The following is a 16,718-nucleotide window of genomic DNA, read 5'->3' on the forward strand; positions in this document are numbered from 1 at the left end:
TGCAGTACTCCACATAAAAGAAAAACAAAAAAAACATGATCTGCTAATTCAATTTTAAACCGGGTGATAGATTAAAACAATGGTTCCCAAGATGAGGAGTCCTGACATGATGAATATGATAGGACAGCATTATTAATTATATTTATAGATTAGTTATATAAATTATAATTACATAAATAATGTTTTTCAAATATATTTTCTCTGAGCTTTCTCTAATTTTTGGCAACTTCATGTTAAACACTGGTTAGTTTCAACCCTTCAGGCCTTCAAAAATCCTAACAAATGAAATAATCTGAAAACGATGAATCACTTCTTTGTTTGACCTGCTAAAATCCACTAAGTGACGAACCTGAGGAGTCATCCTGTAGGTGGACAGTACTTTATTTCAAGAGGTCAGGAAACATTAGAATAAACCACCCAACTACCACTCAAGTACTATTTGTACTTCATCTTTGTAATTCTAAAATATATCTGCAATCCCGTGCAACCAGTGAAAATCACACACCTATTCCTGGTTGACTACATGTCTTTGCCTTATGTCTTTGTCCCTTTTGCACTTTTAAAGGCTGAAAATCAATCAGTGTGCTCCAGTCCTTTTTTTTTGCCCCTTGGAGGTTTGCTGTCCTCAGAGGAGTTTGCTGGGCTCTGTCCCTGTGATATGCTAAAGTATCCTAGAAAATTCATCCCAGGTAAATGAATGACACCGGGATGCCTGAGATGACCCCACACAGGTCTAATGCCCTATAAACCTGTCGACTGTGACCTGCCCGTATGAATTCATTAACTAGTTCGTGACTTGACCTATAAATTAGTTGATAACACAGACTTTGACCAACTAGTTTGCCCGTTGCTTAAGTATTAGGATTTAAAAGAACATGGCCGGTATTAACATTTCTGTGGATTTTGTTTGGACACTCATCAAGCTATGAGGATTTCATGGAGTATCACTGGACAGAAAAAGGCCTCAAGATTATGACAATTAATGTACTTTTTTTAGAGATTACTTTTTCTGATTTTGTAGAGAAAGATGGGAATCGGGGGGGTATGCTGCATGTATATTAACCAATAAGCTTCCACGATAATAATAAGCTTTTGTTCACCTTTCTTAAGTAATGCAGGTATAAAATAATTGTTTAGGTCATTATGAACACTGCATATGAATATCCGGTATATTAAGAGCATGGAAAGGCGGTGCACAGTGGAAAGATGTTTCAGTTTCACACACTGGTATACTCCCCGTCACTCCCAGTTTCGCTGTTTGCTAATGATGTGAGGATTTTACAGCAATGCAAGTTGGATCCAAGTTGTTTCCTGGCAACGCTTTTCTGATTCACTGCTCTATAGTAACCAAACTGTAATCAATGTTTTTAATTTTTTGTCTATAGTGCTATAGTAGAGGGAGAGATGTAGTGGGAGAGTTTCTGTAGAATTTTTTTTCTTTAGCAAATCAGATCAATTCTGGCTTGATGTTTATATGGCAGGCCACCATAGCTGATTATTATTCTGTTTCATAAGAGCTGCACACTCACAAAAAAACATACAGCAGGCAAGCTGGGTGACAGTACGGTGCTGTTGAAAGACTAATCACTGTTTAATTTTCTCCTTCGCAAGCACTTGGTTGGGTTATGGACCCTGTGTAGTGTGTGTTTGTAAGGGGGCGAGTCCACACTTGAAGGCGTTGAAGTGTTCCATGTCTTGACGGGAAACAGGAAAGGGAGGCGTGTGGTGAAGTGACTGCAAGAGGATCTCCTGAGCTGTAATTACATGTGGGTTCAGCTGACTGTTACACATGCATTAAATGAAATGTCCCTCTCAGGTCAGGTGAGCAGAGAGTTAACTGACTCCATCTTTGCTCACCTGGCTCTGACGAGTTGGTCTGACACCTTGATGTGGCATTACAGACAATGATTTTGGATTAAGACCGCCTCTGGGTTTTGTTTTATTGTGTTTAACTGTTGTTTACACAGACTTACACTTAGTTGCTGGTCTCATCATGTACATTTTGAAGAATCTTTTAAGGTTTACGTGTTTAAAAGACTTGTTTGTGATCCTACAGTACATACAGTGCACTTATAAAGCATATCATTACTGCATTTAAACATTTGCCTGCTACGATTCACTTTGAGGTCTCAAAGGTGTCATCCTAACCACAGACAGGAATACATTTATAGTACACAATTGGTCTTGTTGCTCTTACAAATAAAACACTTTTGACCAATGATATAAAGCAGTCAGGGACAAAATAGTCACGCTTTAGTTTGAACTACATTTATATTTTTAAGGGATATTTAGCGATATTGATATTTTACTTACTTACTGTCAACAAATCCCATGAAAAGAATAAATTGCCCCACTAACAAGTATCGCCTACGTAGCCAAAGACTGATACAGCTCATTCCTCTGTGGCATAAAGCTTCATTGTTGTCTATTAAAGGGGAACTGTGCTGACTTTGTACATCAAAGTCTGTTTACAGGTCTTCAGGAGTAGTACTGCATATATGGAAACAAGTTGTAGAAAAAAAACCTCTTGTGTCTCCAGAGGCAGCTGTGTGAAGTCTGATGTCGGCTGAGGGTGCGAGTTTGAAAAGGAAAACAAAACAGAATCTGCAGGTATGGCATTAGAAAGAAGTGAGTTGGCCAGACCTCTGTAGCCTCTGTATAAAATGACAACGTGAAAACCATTGTCAAAGGGGTCGCTCGTGATGATGGCCCTACAGAGTATCATCAAGTACCTTTACAGAGCTTTATAGCGAGTTTCTGCTCATTGTTTAGCTGCCAGGCCTGCAACTCTACTGTTTTGGTTCACTCTCACTGCTCCTCTTATTGTCGTTTTCGGCCGCAACAGGCAGCTGTTTCCGGCGAATATGCACCGAACCGCAGACAGACACAGTTAGCGACTAGGTGGTGAACATAGCGGAGCATTTAACGGATACAGAGCCAGACATTTCCCTCAGGAGTTGGTGGAGATAATCGACAGAGCTAAAAGAGAGTGAATACAGGATTTACATGCCAAGTGGCAACAAACATGACACCAAATGAATGATTATGGATGTGTAAGTAAGCAACTGTTTGCTGACAAGTTCAACAAATCGACTTAAAAGGATGTTGATGTCAATGTCGTTTTCACAACTTGTTTCCACTGCCTCCATGTGGCCAAAAATATCAGTTATTACAGGTTTAAGTTAGTCCTACATACTGTACATCACTCTGCTGCTGTAAACACTCACTGCAGCACTAAATGCCTATTAATCCTTAACTAAAAATAGTCCTCAAAATAGTGTATATTTTGAATAATTGTTTTCTAAAAACTACAGCGCCCAGCTGCTTTAGGAAATTAGTGAGCCTCTATATTTGTGACATTTAAAGATGAATGTCTTCAGTAGGAATGAATGGGCTTGGGGCTGAGTGCTACAGACATGGATTTGGGAGTCATAACTTATTGAGAGATGGACCAATGTATTTTATTTTGTGTACAATAAGAAAACAGTACTTTACATATTTAGCTGACACTTTGGTTGAGTCTGACTCACAGTGTGCAGAACTCTCGTACTGCACGACGCTTCGGCAGCCGATTGCTGTTGGCTTGAGACAGTTTGTTCTTTCAGTCATACACTGTGTGGTAACGTCACTGCAGGTCCAGATACTGTGGCAGTACATTGTTCCAGAACTGCTGAGCCTCATCTGGTTTCTTCTCGCCTGCAGCTCTCTGCTTTGTCCTTGGTGCTGGTTTGGGTGTTTCTTTCTGCTCTTTCACTTTTCTGTCTGGGGGAGCAGCTTCAGAAGGCAACTTCTGTGTGTCATCTTTTTTTGTTTTTGTTGATTTGCCTTTTTCCTCTTCTTCTTCCTTCTCTTCTTCTTCCTCTTCACTTCCCTCTTCATCTCCCTCGTCTTCTTCCTCCTCCTCCTCTTCCCTTCCTTCTTCTTCTTCTTCCTCCTCCTCTTCCCTTCCTTCTTCCTCCTCCTCTTCCTCCTCCTCTTCTTCCTTCTCTTCCTCCTCCTCTTCCTCCTCCTCTTCTTCCTTCTCCTCTTCTTCCTTCTCCTCTTCTTCCTTCTCTTCCACTTTTGTACCGCCCTCTTTTTCTGTCAGATCGTCCTCTTCCTCACTCTCCTGTTCATCTTCAGCCAGCTTTTGACTATGTCTGACCTTTGAAACCTTTCCTTTTTCCTCATACTGTTCTTCCTCTGCTTCCTCCTCTTTCTCCTCACCTACTTCTTCTCCCCCTTCCTTCGCCTCTTCCTCTTCCTCACCCTCATTTTCCTCAGAATCACGACGTTTCTTTTCTTCAGTTTGTTCAAATTTTCTTTTTTCTCTCTGATTTTTGAGTCTTGTCTCTGTTTTCGGTTTAATCTTTGTTTCACTGCCCTCTTCCTCAACCACCTCCTCCTCATCTTCCTCTTCCTCACCCACCTCCTCCTCATCTTCCTCTTCCTCACCCACCTCCTCCTCATCTTCCTCTTCCTCATCCTCATCCCCTTCCTCCTCCTCCTCCTCCTCAGTCTCTACCAAAGTCTTTTTATTAGCCTCCATACTATTCTCTTTTTTCTTTATTTTCTCCTCCTCACTTTCACTCTCTTCCTCTTCATCTTCCTCCTCTGCTACTTCTTCCTCACCCTCTTCTTCTTCATCCCCTGTGACTTCCTCTTTTTCATCCTCTTCTTCACCCTCATTTTCCTCCTCCTCCTCTGCAGCCTCTGACTCTTTCTCACTTTCCCCTTCATCCAACAACTCCTCCTCCTCCCCCTCATTGTCATCTTGCTCTTCCTCCTCTTGATCAGCCTCATTGTCTTCCTGTTCCTCTTCATCATTCGCAACACCTGCTTCATCCTGTTTCTCATCATCTTCCTCTCTTTCACTCTCATCTTTTTCTTCCTCTTCTTCTGAATCTTTCTCCTCATCCTCACTTTCGGAGGAATCTTGATCATCTTTTTGCTCTTCAGATTCACCCTCTTCGTCTTCATCAACCTCATTTTCTTCTTCATCTTCCTCTTCTTCACTTTTTGCAGACTCTGCAGTGTCACTTACCTCTCTGTCCTCCTCATTTTCTGACTCTTCGCTCTTGCTGCCAGCTGGACTCGCCTCTGACTCTTCACCACTGTCATCTTCTTCATCCTCACTCATCTCACTTTCATCTTCTTTCTCTTTACTCTCTTCTTCACTGGATTCTTCACTTTCACTTCTCTCTTCCTCCGCTGTTTCAGAGTCACTCCCTTCCTCACTACTTTCTTCTTCCTCTTCTTCCTCCCCTTCAGGTTCTGTAGCATCACTCTTCTCACTTCCTTCATCTTCTTCCTCACTGCTGGAGCTTGTTTTCACCTCACCTTCTTCTTCCTCAGATTCATTATCTTGCTCTTCGTCACCCTCTCCAAAAACACTCTCCTCTTCATCATCTATGTCATTGCTACTTTCACCTCCCTCTTCCGCTTCTTCTTTGTCTTCCACATTGCTTCCACTCTCTCCATCTTCCTTCTCCTCATTCTCAGTATCTGATTCCTCTCCCTCATTATTCTCATCCTCTTCTCCTGCATCTTTATTTGAGATCTTGGAGCTGTTCTCATCTTCATCCTCCTCTTCTTCATGTTCTTGTTGGGAAGTTTCCATGTCTTTGCCATTGTTCTTCCCCTCAGTTTGTAAAGTGTCTTCACCCTCGATCTTCTCGGTCACGTCACTTTTCACTGCCCCCTGTTCTGACTGATGATGAGTGGTCTCATTACTTTCTTCTTCTTGAGATGCATTCCCAGACCCTGATAGGACACTGACTTGAGCATCTTTATTTGTGTTTTCTTCTATTGAATTTGATGATTCTGTTGAAGACAAACTTGACACTGTCGAGACGAAAGAAGGCTGCATAATTGCACTTTGTTTTGTGAATTGCTTCGTTCGACTGGGTGCTTTGGGTGGTGTTGAGGTAGCTGTGTCACTGTCTGACCGGAAAGCCTGTACACTTGTCACTGCCTCACTAAGGACCTCCATAGCTGCACCTGGGATCCCAACAGCGGGAAGAAGAGAGGCTGCATTATTGAGAATTTCCCCCCAACTTGGTTTTTCCTCAGTCAGACTCTGACGTTCCTCTTTGTCTCTCCGAGAAACAAGCAGATCAGTATCAGCAGGTTCAGAGCCTTGCAGGGATTTGGCGCCACTGACGGAAACCACCTCTGTTCTCTTAGGGCTTTGTGAGGAAATGGGGTTACACATCACTTCGATTGATGCATCCTGCTGTGGATATTCAGTCTTATTACTCCTGGGCTCGGTCCTTGTATCATCTCTAGTATCTGCATCAGCTTCATCTTTAATTTGGATTTCCTCTCCTTCTTCTCCCCCTGGCTTTGTCTTTGCCTTCAGTTTAGATCCCTTTGCTTTCTTTTTGTCCTTTACTTTAGCACTGTCAGCATCAGGTAACTTCTGCTTATGTGCAGGTTTACCTTTCATTTTTTGAGCTGTGTTTTTGGCAGAGTTTAACTCTTTTTCTGCAACTTGTCCCTCACTTCTACTTTTAACTGGAGTATTTTCTGCATGTTCACTTTGATCTTTGACTGGTGAAGATTTGACCTGTTTTGGCTTCCCTTTGACTTTCACAAGTGTAGATATCAAAGTAAGGGACTTCTCTGTTTCAGCCTTAGAAGTTGTCGTGACAGGTGTGGTTTCTTTTTTCACAGGTGGTGATTTAACATTCACTGTTTTACTTCGACCTTTTCCTGGTGCAGATTTAACCTTGTGCAGATCTTTTGTTGGAGTCGATTTGACGTCTGTTTTTTTCATCTGGATTTGTGCATGTTTGATGTCTTTCTTTGCAGAATTTTCTGCAGATGTCGAAGTTCCACTTTGGACAGATATGTTGGTTATTTCATTTCCTTTTGTGACCTTAATAACAGGAAATGTCTTGTCCAAAGCTGATGATTTAGTGTCCTCCCTTTTTAGTCTGACTATTAAGTTTTTATTTAAAGAACTGTCATTCACATCCTCTTGGTTTATATTACCTTTGTGCAAATTTCTATTTTTCCTGGCATTTTCCCTCACTTCAGTCAGTCTCTGCTGTGCTTCAGTCAGTGTCTTCCGAACAGACTGGGGACTTTCTGAGCTCAGCTCTGATACTTTGCCCTTATTATATTTTGGTGATTTAAAATGGGAGAGCTCCTTTTGAGCTTGTTTGGCTTCTTGAGTTTTGATTTTATTGGACTGCTTGGTAATGTTCTCTTTTCCTTTGGATTTGACTTTGGGGTTTTTCTTTGTGCTCTTCAGTGCAGACAGTTCTTTCTTTAAGGAGCTAGAGCCTTTCAGGAGCTCTGTGGGTAAGGCCTTATGAGAATTTTGGTCTGTCTTCCCATTGGACTGGAGCTGTTTAGGAAACTCCTCGGCCTCTTTCGTAGCTCTTCTAAGAGCTCGTCCCTTTTTCTTTTCCTGTAATAAATCAGAGAGAAAATAGGGATTTAGTAAGATGTAAAAATAAAAATAAAACGTGTCAGAAAAGGGTTATGTGCGGGACAGTACTGTACAGAAAAAAAAAAGTTGTACAAGCACAGAAGCAGACCTGCAATCAATATGACTGCATATGTAATTATGCCATTTAGTGTTTCATGTGTTTTACTGCCAAATTGCATCTCACAGTACATCGGGAGAATAAAACTTTATTTTGAGATATGTTTCAGTAGTTTTTGTAGGTGTAGATGTAAATCATTAACAATGTTTAAAAAGATCTTTTGAAGATAATTGTAAATATATATCAGTATGTTAGCAACAACACATAAGAAAAAACATTGCTAAATGTATATTGTTGATTAAATTTACAGTTATATTTTGATACATTTTTTTTTACAGTATAATTTGAAACAAATAGAGAAATATCGTAAAAAAATATATGTAAAATTATGGGCTTTTATCGGGTATGGGTAGATTTTAAAGGTAATTCCAAGAATATCATAGGACATATGTGCATGGTGGGCACACATAACAAATCAGTCATCAACAAATCTGTCATCAGGTTTAAATACAGATTTGGGTGGGAGAAAACCATGGTGATGGTGGAGACAAGAAGAGGAGCCCTTATTTTTTCCATTTGCTCTGGAGATAAACAGAAGGTGGTTAATTGGGGGTCAGCTATTTGATCACTGTCACAGCAGCCTTTCTGGCACTATAAGGTGTTTGAATGAAAATTCAATAATTAATAAACATTCTTCAGAATAACCATAATTTGTACCTATTTAGATTGTTCTCTGTCACACATTAAAGCCCACATATGTGTGAGCAACACACAAAAAGGGAAGAAAGGAACTACTAAGTACATTTACTCAAGTACTGTACTTAAGTACAATATTTAGGTACTTGTACTTAAGAGTATTTCGATTTTAATATTGTACTTTCTACTCCACTAAATCCTTGACACCTGAAGTTACTTGCATGTTAAGATGGGTTTTAAATCTAGGACTTTTGCATATAATGTAGTATTTTTATAGTGTGGTATTACTACTTTTACTTCTGTAAACGCTATAATATATCTTCCACCACCCCACACCAATGCACATAGCCACAAGCCTATTAAACACTACAACTAGGACAGGAATGGGTTACTGAGCACCACATGTTGCACCATGACACACTATGACGTTGGAGACTCCTTCACAGCTTGCTTCAGCTCTGGCTGTGGAAACTTATGACATATAGCAAAATTCCTGCCAACTTCTCCAAATCATTGTGTGTGTATGTGTGTGTGTTTGTGTATCTGAGGCTGGAGCCCAAACACATTTGTGTATTAGCAGAAGCAATCCAAATATCTCAGTCTGCTTTGAGGAGATTTATTACAGACATTCCTGGAAAAAAGCAAATGAATGTGAAAAATTGAGATACCAAAACACTAAATTCCATTTCATATTTTACCTCAGTGCTATACCGAGTGGAAAATTTCTCCACATACAGACATACACGCACACACGCACGCACGCACGCACACACACACACACACACACACACACACACACACACACGCAGTATGTATGCTGAGCTATGCACATTTCTTGGAAAAGTCAGCGAGTGTTCAACATTGCTGCTTTCTGCCCTGAAGTGCATGTAATCTAGACCACAACCAAGAAGCCTAAAGAAGAAAATAACGTCCAACTGATTCTATGTTTATGGGGATGAGAATATACTGTAGTGTATTTTTCTGCTCTATCTATCACTGCACAAGCAGCTTTTAAAAATCCCTTTTTCTCTCACCATATTTGTCCGAAAGTCATAGTTGACCCCTTTCTTTCCCACATCTTCAATGATCATTTGTCTCTGAATAGTTTCTCCCTCTGAAAGAACAGACAAGAGTTGGTTAAACTGCTGTACACAACAATATCTACTATTGTATGGATTTTCATGGATTTCCATGACAAACCTCAGCTCAGCACTGGCTACAACAGACACTCCAGACAACTATTAAAATTATAGGTTCAACATACCTGTTTGTGGTGAGGCAGGATCCTCTTTCTCTCTGAGATGTTTAATGGGAACATGAGTGGGGGGTCTGGTGGGGCTGCAGGGCTCTTTAGGTGGTAGAGGAGATGACAATTTGTTGCTTAAAGTCTTTTTAGCAGTTGCCACATGTTGTACTCTATTTTTCGCAGTCTTTTTTCGGAAGACTGGGATGTCAGGGTTACATTTAGCTACAGACTTGGGCGACAGTAAGGAAGAGGGCAACTTTTTGGATTTAGATTTAGAGGAGGTGGTGCTGGAGGCTTTATTTTGAAACATGTTTGATGATTGAGAATGTGGGCTTGATGGCTTCGAAGATAACACTGGACTCCTAGGGACTTTGGACTGAGATCTGGGTGAGAATGGTGGGCTTGTTATGTTTGATAGAGGTTTGGGAGATGATGAAGGGGTGCTAATGTCCTTTGAAAGTGTTTTAGGTGTTAGGATATTTCTGGACGCTTGCCAGGAGGTGTCGAAGAAGCCAGAATTTAGACGTGGTAGGTTCTGAAACATCTCCCCAAACAGCTCCACAGAACTTCCCTGAAAGGCAAGAGGGGAAAAACAGCAAAAAACATTACTGAAAGGTTTTAATCACATCTTTGGAGCTCCCCCAACCAGTTTGCTAGTGGCACTACAGCAGAGCCACATGTTGGTGCAACCCTGCTCCCTACTGGAGTTAAACAATGACTACAATTGTCTGAAGCTAAGACAGCAACCTTTTCCATGGTTTGTGCAGGGTTCACCAAGTTAAATCTAAAACTTTTCAAGACCGATTAATACCACCTGGAAGAAAATTTAATACCCGTTTTAAGATCATATCAGCCAAAGTATGAAAGTGTGGTGGGAAACAAGTAGGAACAATATGGGCTAGATTCATTCATTATTATACCATATTTTTTAAGTACTCCCCAGCATCACATAAAAATAATTCACAATGATATAACGAATTAAATTAAAGTGACCTGGACACAGATAAGTGGCATAAAATGGATGGATGGGTTAGCCAGCTTGTACATTTTAAAGCTGCACTGATTAATCAATTTGTCAATCAAAATAACATTAACCAGCAACTATTTTAATAATCAATTAATAATTTCAGTCATTTTTCAAGCAAAAATGCCAAACATTCGATGACTCCAAGTTCTGAAATGTGAGAATATGCTGCTTTTATCGGTCTTACATTTTAGTGAATTGAATATTTCGGGATTTTACATTTTTGGTTAAACAAAACAAGACATTTGAATATGTCCCTTTGTGGTGTAGCATATACATATACACTACATATTTTGTAGACCAAACAATTAATCAAGAGCATAATCAGCAGACTGATAATGAATGTAACTGTTAGCTGCAGCCCTAATACATTTAAGTTTTTGATACGTCTGATGGTGCAGACTGAGACTCCACAAAGAGATTTAAATAGCCTCCTGCACACACAATCCATTATTGCAACAATCCTACTTTTAGTTTATAGGTGTTTAACTTCTCCCAACGGCCCACAAGCAGATATAAAAACACATTACTGGTTACAGGTAAAAGAACATATTTAACACTGTTGTAAACTAAATGTAGGCTTTTTTAATATCTCTCAAGCTCTTTCTGAGGAAAGTAAGTTAGAATATTTTCAAGACCTGCAGATACTCTGAAGTTAGACTATATACACAGCTGCTAACAGTTGAAATTAGGGACTATTTGGTTTTAGAAGTTTTATAAGAACCTGGTTATGTTTGGGAGATAAGTATCGAGATGTATGTTCTCACTTTTTCTCTGTGGCGGGCTCGAGCAGCGAGGGCTGAGAGTGGGACCAGTGAAGTTGGATCTATCAAAGTGTCCAGCAGGAGAATTTCTGTATAACTTGACTCCAAAAAGTGGTCATTGATTGTGACATCCTTCTCTGGCACCATTTCCTGGCTCTCTGGTGGTCTGGGTGCAGCCAAGACCAACATGTGGTTACCACCACAGGACACCTAAACGAAAACACATGGACTCAGTGTAGTTAATTATTTTGTACTGTGTATTTCCTCTTATCAGCTCTGCCACCCATTTATACTCCTTTACTTTCAAAAACATAGGATATGCGTATTACTTTGGAGGTGAACTGCACTTATACAGCGTTTTAAGCCCAAGAGTTTGAGGGTTCAGTGTTTTGCTAAAGGACATGTGAAATGCACACAGGTGTTGCTAGGTATGAAACAACCCCCATATAATTAATGGACAACATGCTGAACCATCCTGAGCCCTTTTATCACATTCACTTACTAACTGAACGTTGTACTTGAGAAAACGTTTGCAAAGTGCTGGGCTGAACTGGTTGATGAAGTTCTCCTCCTCCAACCCTAGTTTTCCATGACGACCATCACCAAACGTGTAAAGCAGCCCACTGTCTGCAGAGGAGGAAAAATACATTAAATAAGGTGTTAAAGTTGCATTTAATCACTGCTGCACTACTTAGGTGCAATCATCATGCAACAGTTGTAGTGCTGAAATCGTTATTGGATTAATCCGGTAGTCAACTGACTGAAAATTAAGAAAAAATGTTGATAATTGATCATGTGTTTAAGTAATTTATCAGGCAAAAAACATCAAACACTTGCTGGATCTAGTTTCACTAATGAAAAGATACACTGCTTTTCATCATTTGATGTCAAATATCTTTCGGTTTTCAACCAAAACAAAAAAAGACCAAACCTTCGGCTCTGGGAATTTGTTCGGTGTTTTGTTTTGCATTTTCTTGCACCCCACAGATTAAACAATTAACTGATTAACCGAAAAAAGGTCCAATATTATCTAAACAACGGAAGAGATGTAAGTAGATTCAGCTGTAAACTGCTGTATGGGTTTCCTTGACTGAATAAGGATGTAGAAAGGAAAACTGGGCGGATTTCCACTAAGGATCAGTGTTTTGAAAATCTGGAAATGTATACAAGATAAATGACTGAAACTGAATCACCAGCCCCATTCATAAAAAAAACACATCTCTCAGTAGCTTGAGTAAGGAAAAGACATTTTCCTTCCATGACTTTTTTGTGCGTTTGATATGAACAGTACCACAAAGGCTAACAAGCATTACTATTTTAAATGCTATAGAGATAGCTTACTTGTGATTACAGCAGTGTGGTTTTCTCCACAGGCGATGTGTCTGATGCTGCTTTTAGAAAACTGTTCCAGTGGTTTTGGCAAATCAGCTTCAAACAGAAATGTTCCATGGCCTAGCTGACCGTATTGACCCCTGCCGAATGTGTACACATTCTCCTCTGGCACGGAAAAACAGACAGAGAGAAACAGACTATACTGATTTACTCACGTACTGTAATTAAGTGCAATCTTAAGGCCTTTTTACTTTACTTTAGTGTTTCCATTTTATACTACTTTATAATTGTACTCCACCATGTTTCAGAGAAAAATATTGTACTTTTTACTCTACTACATTTATCTGATTGCTTGTATATTAACATTATGCATAGTGCAAACAGTACAAAGATAATTTGTGTTTATTATTAAGTCCTAAAAGTCTTATTTACTTAAAAAAAGTGAGAATTTGCTGTTGCAGGGACATAATTCTAACGTGTTTTAATAGACGTCAACTACTTTTGTGAATTTTCTAGAAAAAGGTGACATTTTTCTTGATTCTAAAACAGTGACCTCTTATTCTCCTTTCAATACTCTCAGACTCTTTTCTAAAAAAAATGTTGAAACAGTTTCAAAAGGGGAAATAATTTAACTTGACTGGCACTTTTGTCGCCTATTTTAAGACAGAAACACAATATGATCATCATATAAAATAGTTAAAATCCGCTCCACCTTGAGCAGCTCAAATTAAAATGCCGCTTACATGTTTATTGATAAAAATTCAATAAAAGGAACATCCTGCATATTAAGTACTTGTACTTTTGTTGTTTTAATCACATTTAGCTGACATTGTATTTCTATTCAAATAAAACTTTAAATGCGGACCTTTACTTCTACTGGAGTATTTCTACACTGTGGTATTGTTACTTCTACTTAAGTAAAGGGTCTGAATTCTTCTTCTGTCACTGGTTAACAGGCTGGGAGGTGAAATATTTGTATTTCTAATGTATGTAAAATATAAATCGTTGAGTATGCAAAACAAAAAAAGAGATGTGTAGAGATGTGTCAGTATTTTAGTGTGAAGATGTCAGTTTCTTGAACAAAGGTTTTATACAGGTGTTAACCTACCTGTGAGTGCCACAGTGTGCTCTGCTCCACAGGACACCTGAGTGACACGGCCAAGAATCCCTCGCACCCGCTGAGGGACTCTGTGACTGGCAACCTGCTCCACTTGGAGACCAAGCTGTCCATGTGCACTCTCACCAAATGTGTATAGATCTCCATCCACTAAAAGGCCAACACAATATTCTCAGCACAATGAATCATGTAAAAGGTATCTGAAGGTTAGGTATTAATTTGGGAGCATTCTTAACAGAAATAAGATTTATTAAATAAAATTCTAAATACTTTATTAATCACTAAAGGGGCTATTTGAAGCAAGCCAATTTGCAAACATGAGTATACATAAACAATTCATCGTAAAAATCTAAAAATATAAATATAGAAATATTAGAAAGAGTTTAAACACACAGGGATTAATCTGTAGTTTGGCAACAATATCCAACACCACAAAGTCACATTATGTAAAAAAGTTTCATTATTTCAAAAAGTGTCAAAGTGCAAGTGCATTTATCAAGGTAACAGACCATATCTTTGTACTTCAGCCCTTCACAAGTCTAACTGGCTCTTCTTTCTATTTGTTTTGCATCTGATTCAGAGATTGCTTGCAGAATAAAAGTTTACTGAAAAGTGATTCTTATGCTGTGTTTGGTTGGACTGTGTTGTACCTGTGACAAATGCTGAGTGGTGGGACCCACAGGAGACCCATATCACCACGTCTCCAACATTCACCTCTCTGGGTTCTGCAGCAAATCCCTTGTCCCCTAAACCAATCTGACCCACAGAGTTGTCTCCCCACATGAAGAGCTTCCCATCCTCTACCAACACACAAAAACAGGAGTACAACACACACACATACAGTTTGGAGCTTGGACTGCAGAGACACTTATGACATTATGACATGTCACTGTTTGAACCTGTTAAGGCAGCTGAGGTGTGGCACCCTGCAGAAAGCATTCTGATTGGTGCATGATCACAGAAGGGACGCAGCAGGTGGAAGGATGTAGTGTTGTTGCAGTGGCCCAAACCGAGCTGCCCCTCCTGGTTACTGCCAGCACCATACACACTACCCTGCCCTAAAAATATACAAATGTGGTTAAATACCAGAACAACCACTGGGCACTACTGGTCTGTGTGCACAGAAACATCAATTACATAAAACTCTTAATCATGTTTTCATCATCTTACATGTATAGACAATTGTGTGATCTCTCCCACAAGCTACAAGCTTCACCCTCTCGGACTTTAAGGCTAAAAAAAGGAAATACATAGATATTATTACCATAGAAAACAACAATTAGTTGATTAATTTATTAGTCAGTTGAAAAAAAAATAATCAGCAACTATTCTGATTATTGATTAATTGTTTCAGTCATTGTTCTAAGCCAAAATACCAAACATTATTTGATTTAAGCTTGTCAGTTGCAATGTTTTGCTGCTTTTCTTTGTCTTAGGTGACAGTTAATTGTATATTGCTGGGTTTTGGACAATTAGTCAGGCAAAACAAGTGATTCAGAGATGTCAGCTTGGGCATTTCCACTATTTGCTCTGACCACACAATTAAAGGATTAATCGAGAAAATATTCTGCATATTAATCAATAATAGAACATAATTATTAGTTACATAATGTAAAATAACTTACCTTTCACAGAGGCAGGTTTGTTGACAGCGGGCTTAAATCCCAGCCCCAGTTGGCCCCAGGTATTACCACCAAACATGAGCAGCCTCCCATTTTCTGCAAAATCATTACAGACATGGAAGTTTAACTTAAAATTAAACCTTATCTATTAGTGAACATGGTAAGTATTCATCATTTAAAAAATGCATAGAGAGAGTGTGTGTGTGTGTGTGTGTGTGTACCTGTGATGACAGCAGTGTGCTCCCCGCCACAAGATATATGCACTGGATGGTCTTTCTTCAACCAGAATTTACTGGGCACATTGTCTGCAAAGCTGCTCTGCCCAAATGTGAAGATGGCTCCTGTTTCTTATGAAAAATTTGTTATTCATCTTTACACAGTCCTGACTGAATAACGCTGAATAATACACTATGCAGGCCTAAAAGGCAACACTAACTTACTGCTCTCTAACTTAACACCGGCTAAATCCCAACCCAACCTGCTGTCAGATCTCAAGCGATTTAAGTAGCAGCCTGACTGAAATAGCAACAGGTTTACCATACCCACACACATACCGTTAGTAGAATGGGAAGGTATATACCGCCTAATGCGGCGTGTAGAAAATACTCTCACCGGGTATGTCCACCTCGGTCAGCCCCGTCATCTCCACCGGTACCCCCCTCACACCTGCTCACCTTTACCGTGTAGCACTGTGTTGACGGACCGGCAGATCAAGGAAAGGTCAGGGAGGGGCAGGACCTGAGAAAGGAGTAGCTAAGCTAGCCGTCCTTGGTCTGACCATGGAAGTAGTTGTAGGTGATGAATATTGATATTTTTGCTTTTAATAGTACCGAGTGGTTGGACTATCATTTTGGTGGCGTAATTTCATTCGCAATGAAAAAGCACATTAAAAGGAAAACAAAAGATATTCTTAATAGTACGGTTTTAAGTTCCTCACCCTTAAAGGTAACAGTTCAAAATATTTCAAACGTACATCTGTGACCGTATAACAAGTATATTAATCCGCCTGCCGTAGAGTGAGTTTGTGACCTTATGCTGCATTCACGCAATGTCGGCAGAATGGGGAAAAAAAATTCTAAGGTGTTTATGCCTATTCCAAAGTGGTTAGCCCTGGTGCTAACGTTATAGTCACACCAGATAAACAGCCTAAATTAGCTACTTCTGTTGTATTAGGTATGTTTAGCAAGTTAAACCAGACACAAACAAACTGTGTATAGATCCTATAAAATACCTGAATCGGTTGTATTAGTGTTAATATTGGATTTTGTTTTGCATTCACAGCCACTGTCCGTAGTTTGTTTTGTTTTGTTTTTTTCACCAATTGGGAGAAATCGTCGATGTCAGAAATTCCCATATCAAGGTGAATGGGTTGTCCTACTCGGTTATTAGTAATTACGGTTTAAACGATATTACTGCAAAGCGGCATTACCCCCCTGATCGCT

At 39.6% G+C, this 16,718-nt stretch overlaps 1 protein-coding gene across 2 annotated transcripts; it reads right to left on the reverse strand.

Moving 5' to 3' along the window:
* Positions 1 to 3,436: 3,436 nt before the first annotated feature.
* rpgra (retinitis pigmentosa GTPase regulator a) lies at positions 3,437 to 16,537 on the reverse strand. 2 transcript variants are annotated; one of them, XM_040148109.1, is made up of 13 exons: positions 15,889 to 16,537; positions 15,498 to 15,617; positions 15,280 to 15,372; positions 14,825 to 14,887; positions 14,554 to 14,712; positions 14,305 to 14,454; positions 13,646 to 13,804; positions 12,547 to 12,702; positions 11,708 to 11,832; positions 11,209 to 11,415; positions 9,436 to 9,988; positions 9,206 to 9,285; positions 3,437 to 7,396 (listed from the first exon to the last, which is right to left on the reverse strand). In XM_040148109.1, exons 1-13 carry the CDS (start codon positions 15,917 to 15,919, stop codon positions 3,626 to 3,628), a joined length of 5,667 nt encoding a protein of 1,888 aa, XP_040004043.1. In that variant the 5' UTR covers positions 15,920 to 16,537; the 3' UTR covers positions 3,437 to 3,625. The 2 variants fall into 2 exon arrangements, with proteins under 2 accessions (XP_040004043.1, XP_040004044.1); XM_040148110.1 differs by lacking the exon at positions 12,547 to 12,702.
* Positions 16,538 to 16,718: the final 181 nt, after the last annotated feature.

Source organism: Xiphias gladius, chromosome 16 (assembly GCF_016859285.1).
Source record: "Xiphias gladius isolate SHS-SW01 ecotype Sanya breed wild chromosome 16, ASM1685928v1, whole genome shotgun sequence".
NCBI lineage: Eukaryota > Metazoa > Chordata > Actinopteri > Istiophoriformes > Xiphiidae > Xiphias > Xiphias gladius.

Bases quoted from the DNA above. Each gene is read 5' to 3' on its own strand.
- rpgra (XM_040148109.1), bottom strand. From the start codon at position 15,919: ATGACGGGGCTGACCGAGGTGGACATACCCG. The intron at 13,805-14,304 runs GTACAACACAGT...TTGGCCTTTTAG, and splicing joins CCACTCAGCATTTGTCACAG to TGGATGGAGATCTATACACA. The intron at 11,833-12,546 runs GTAAGCTATCTC...CCTCCTCTGCAG, and splicing joins CCACACTGCTGTAATCACAA to ACAGTGGGCTGCTTTACACG.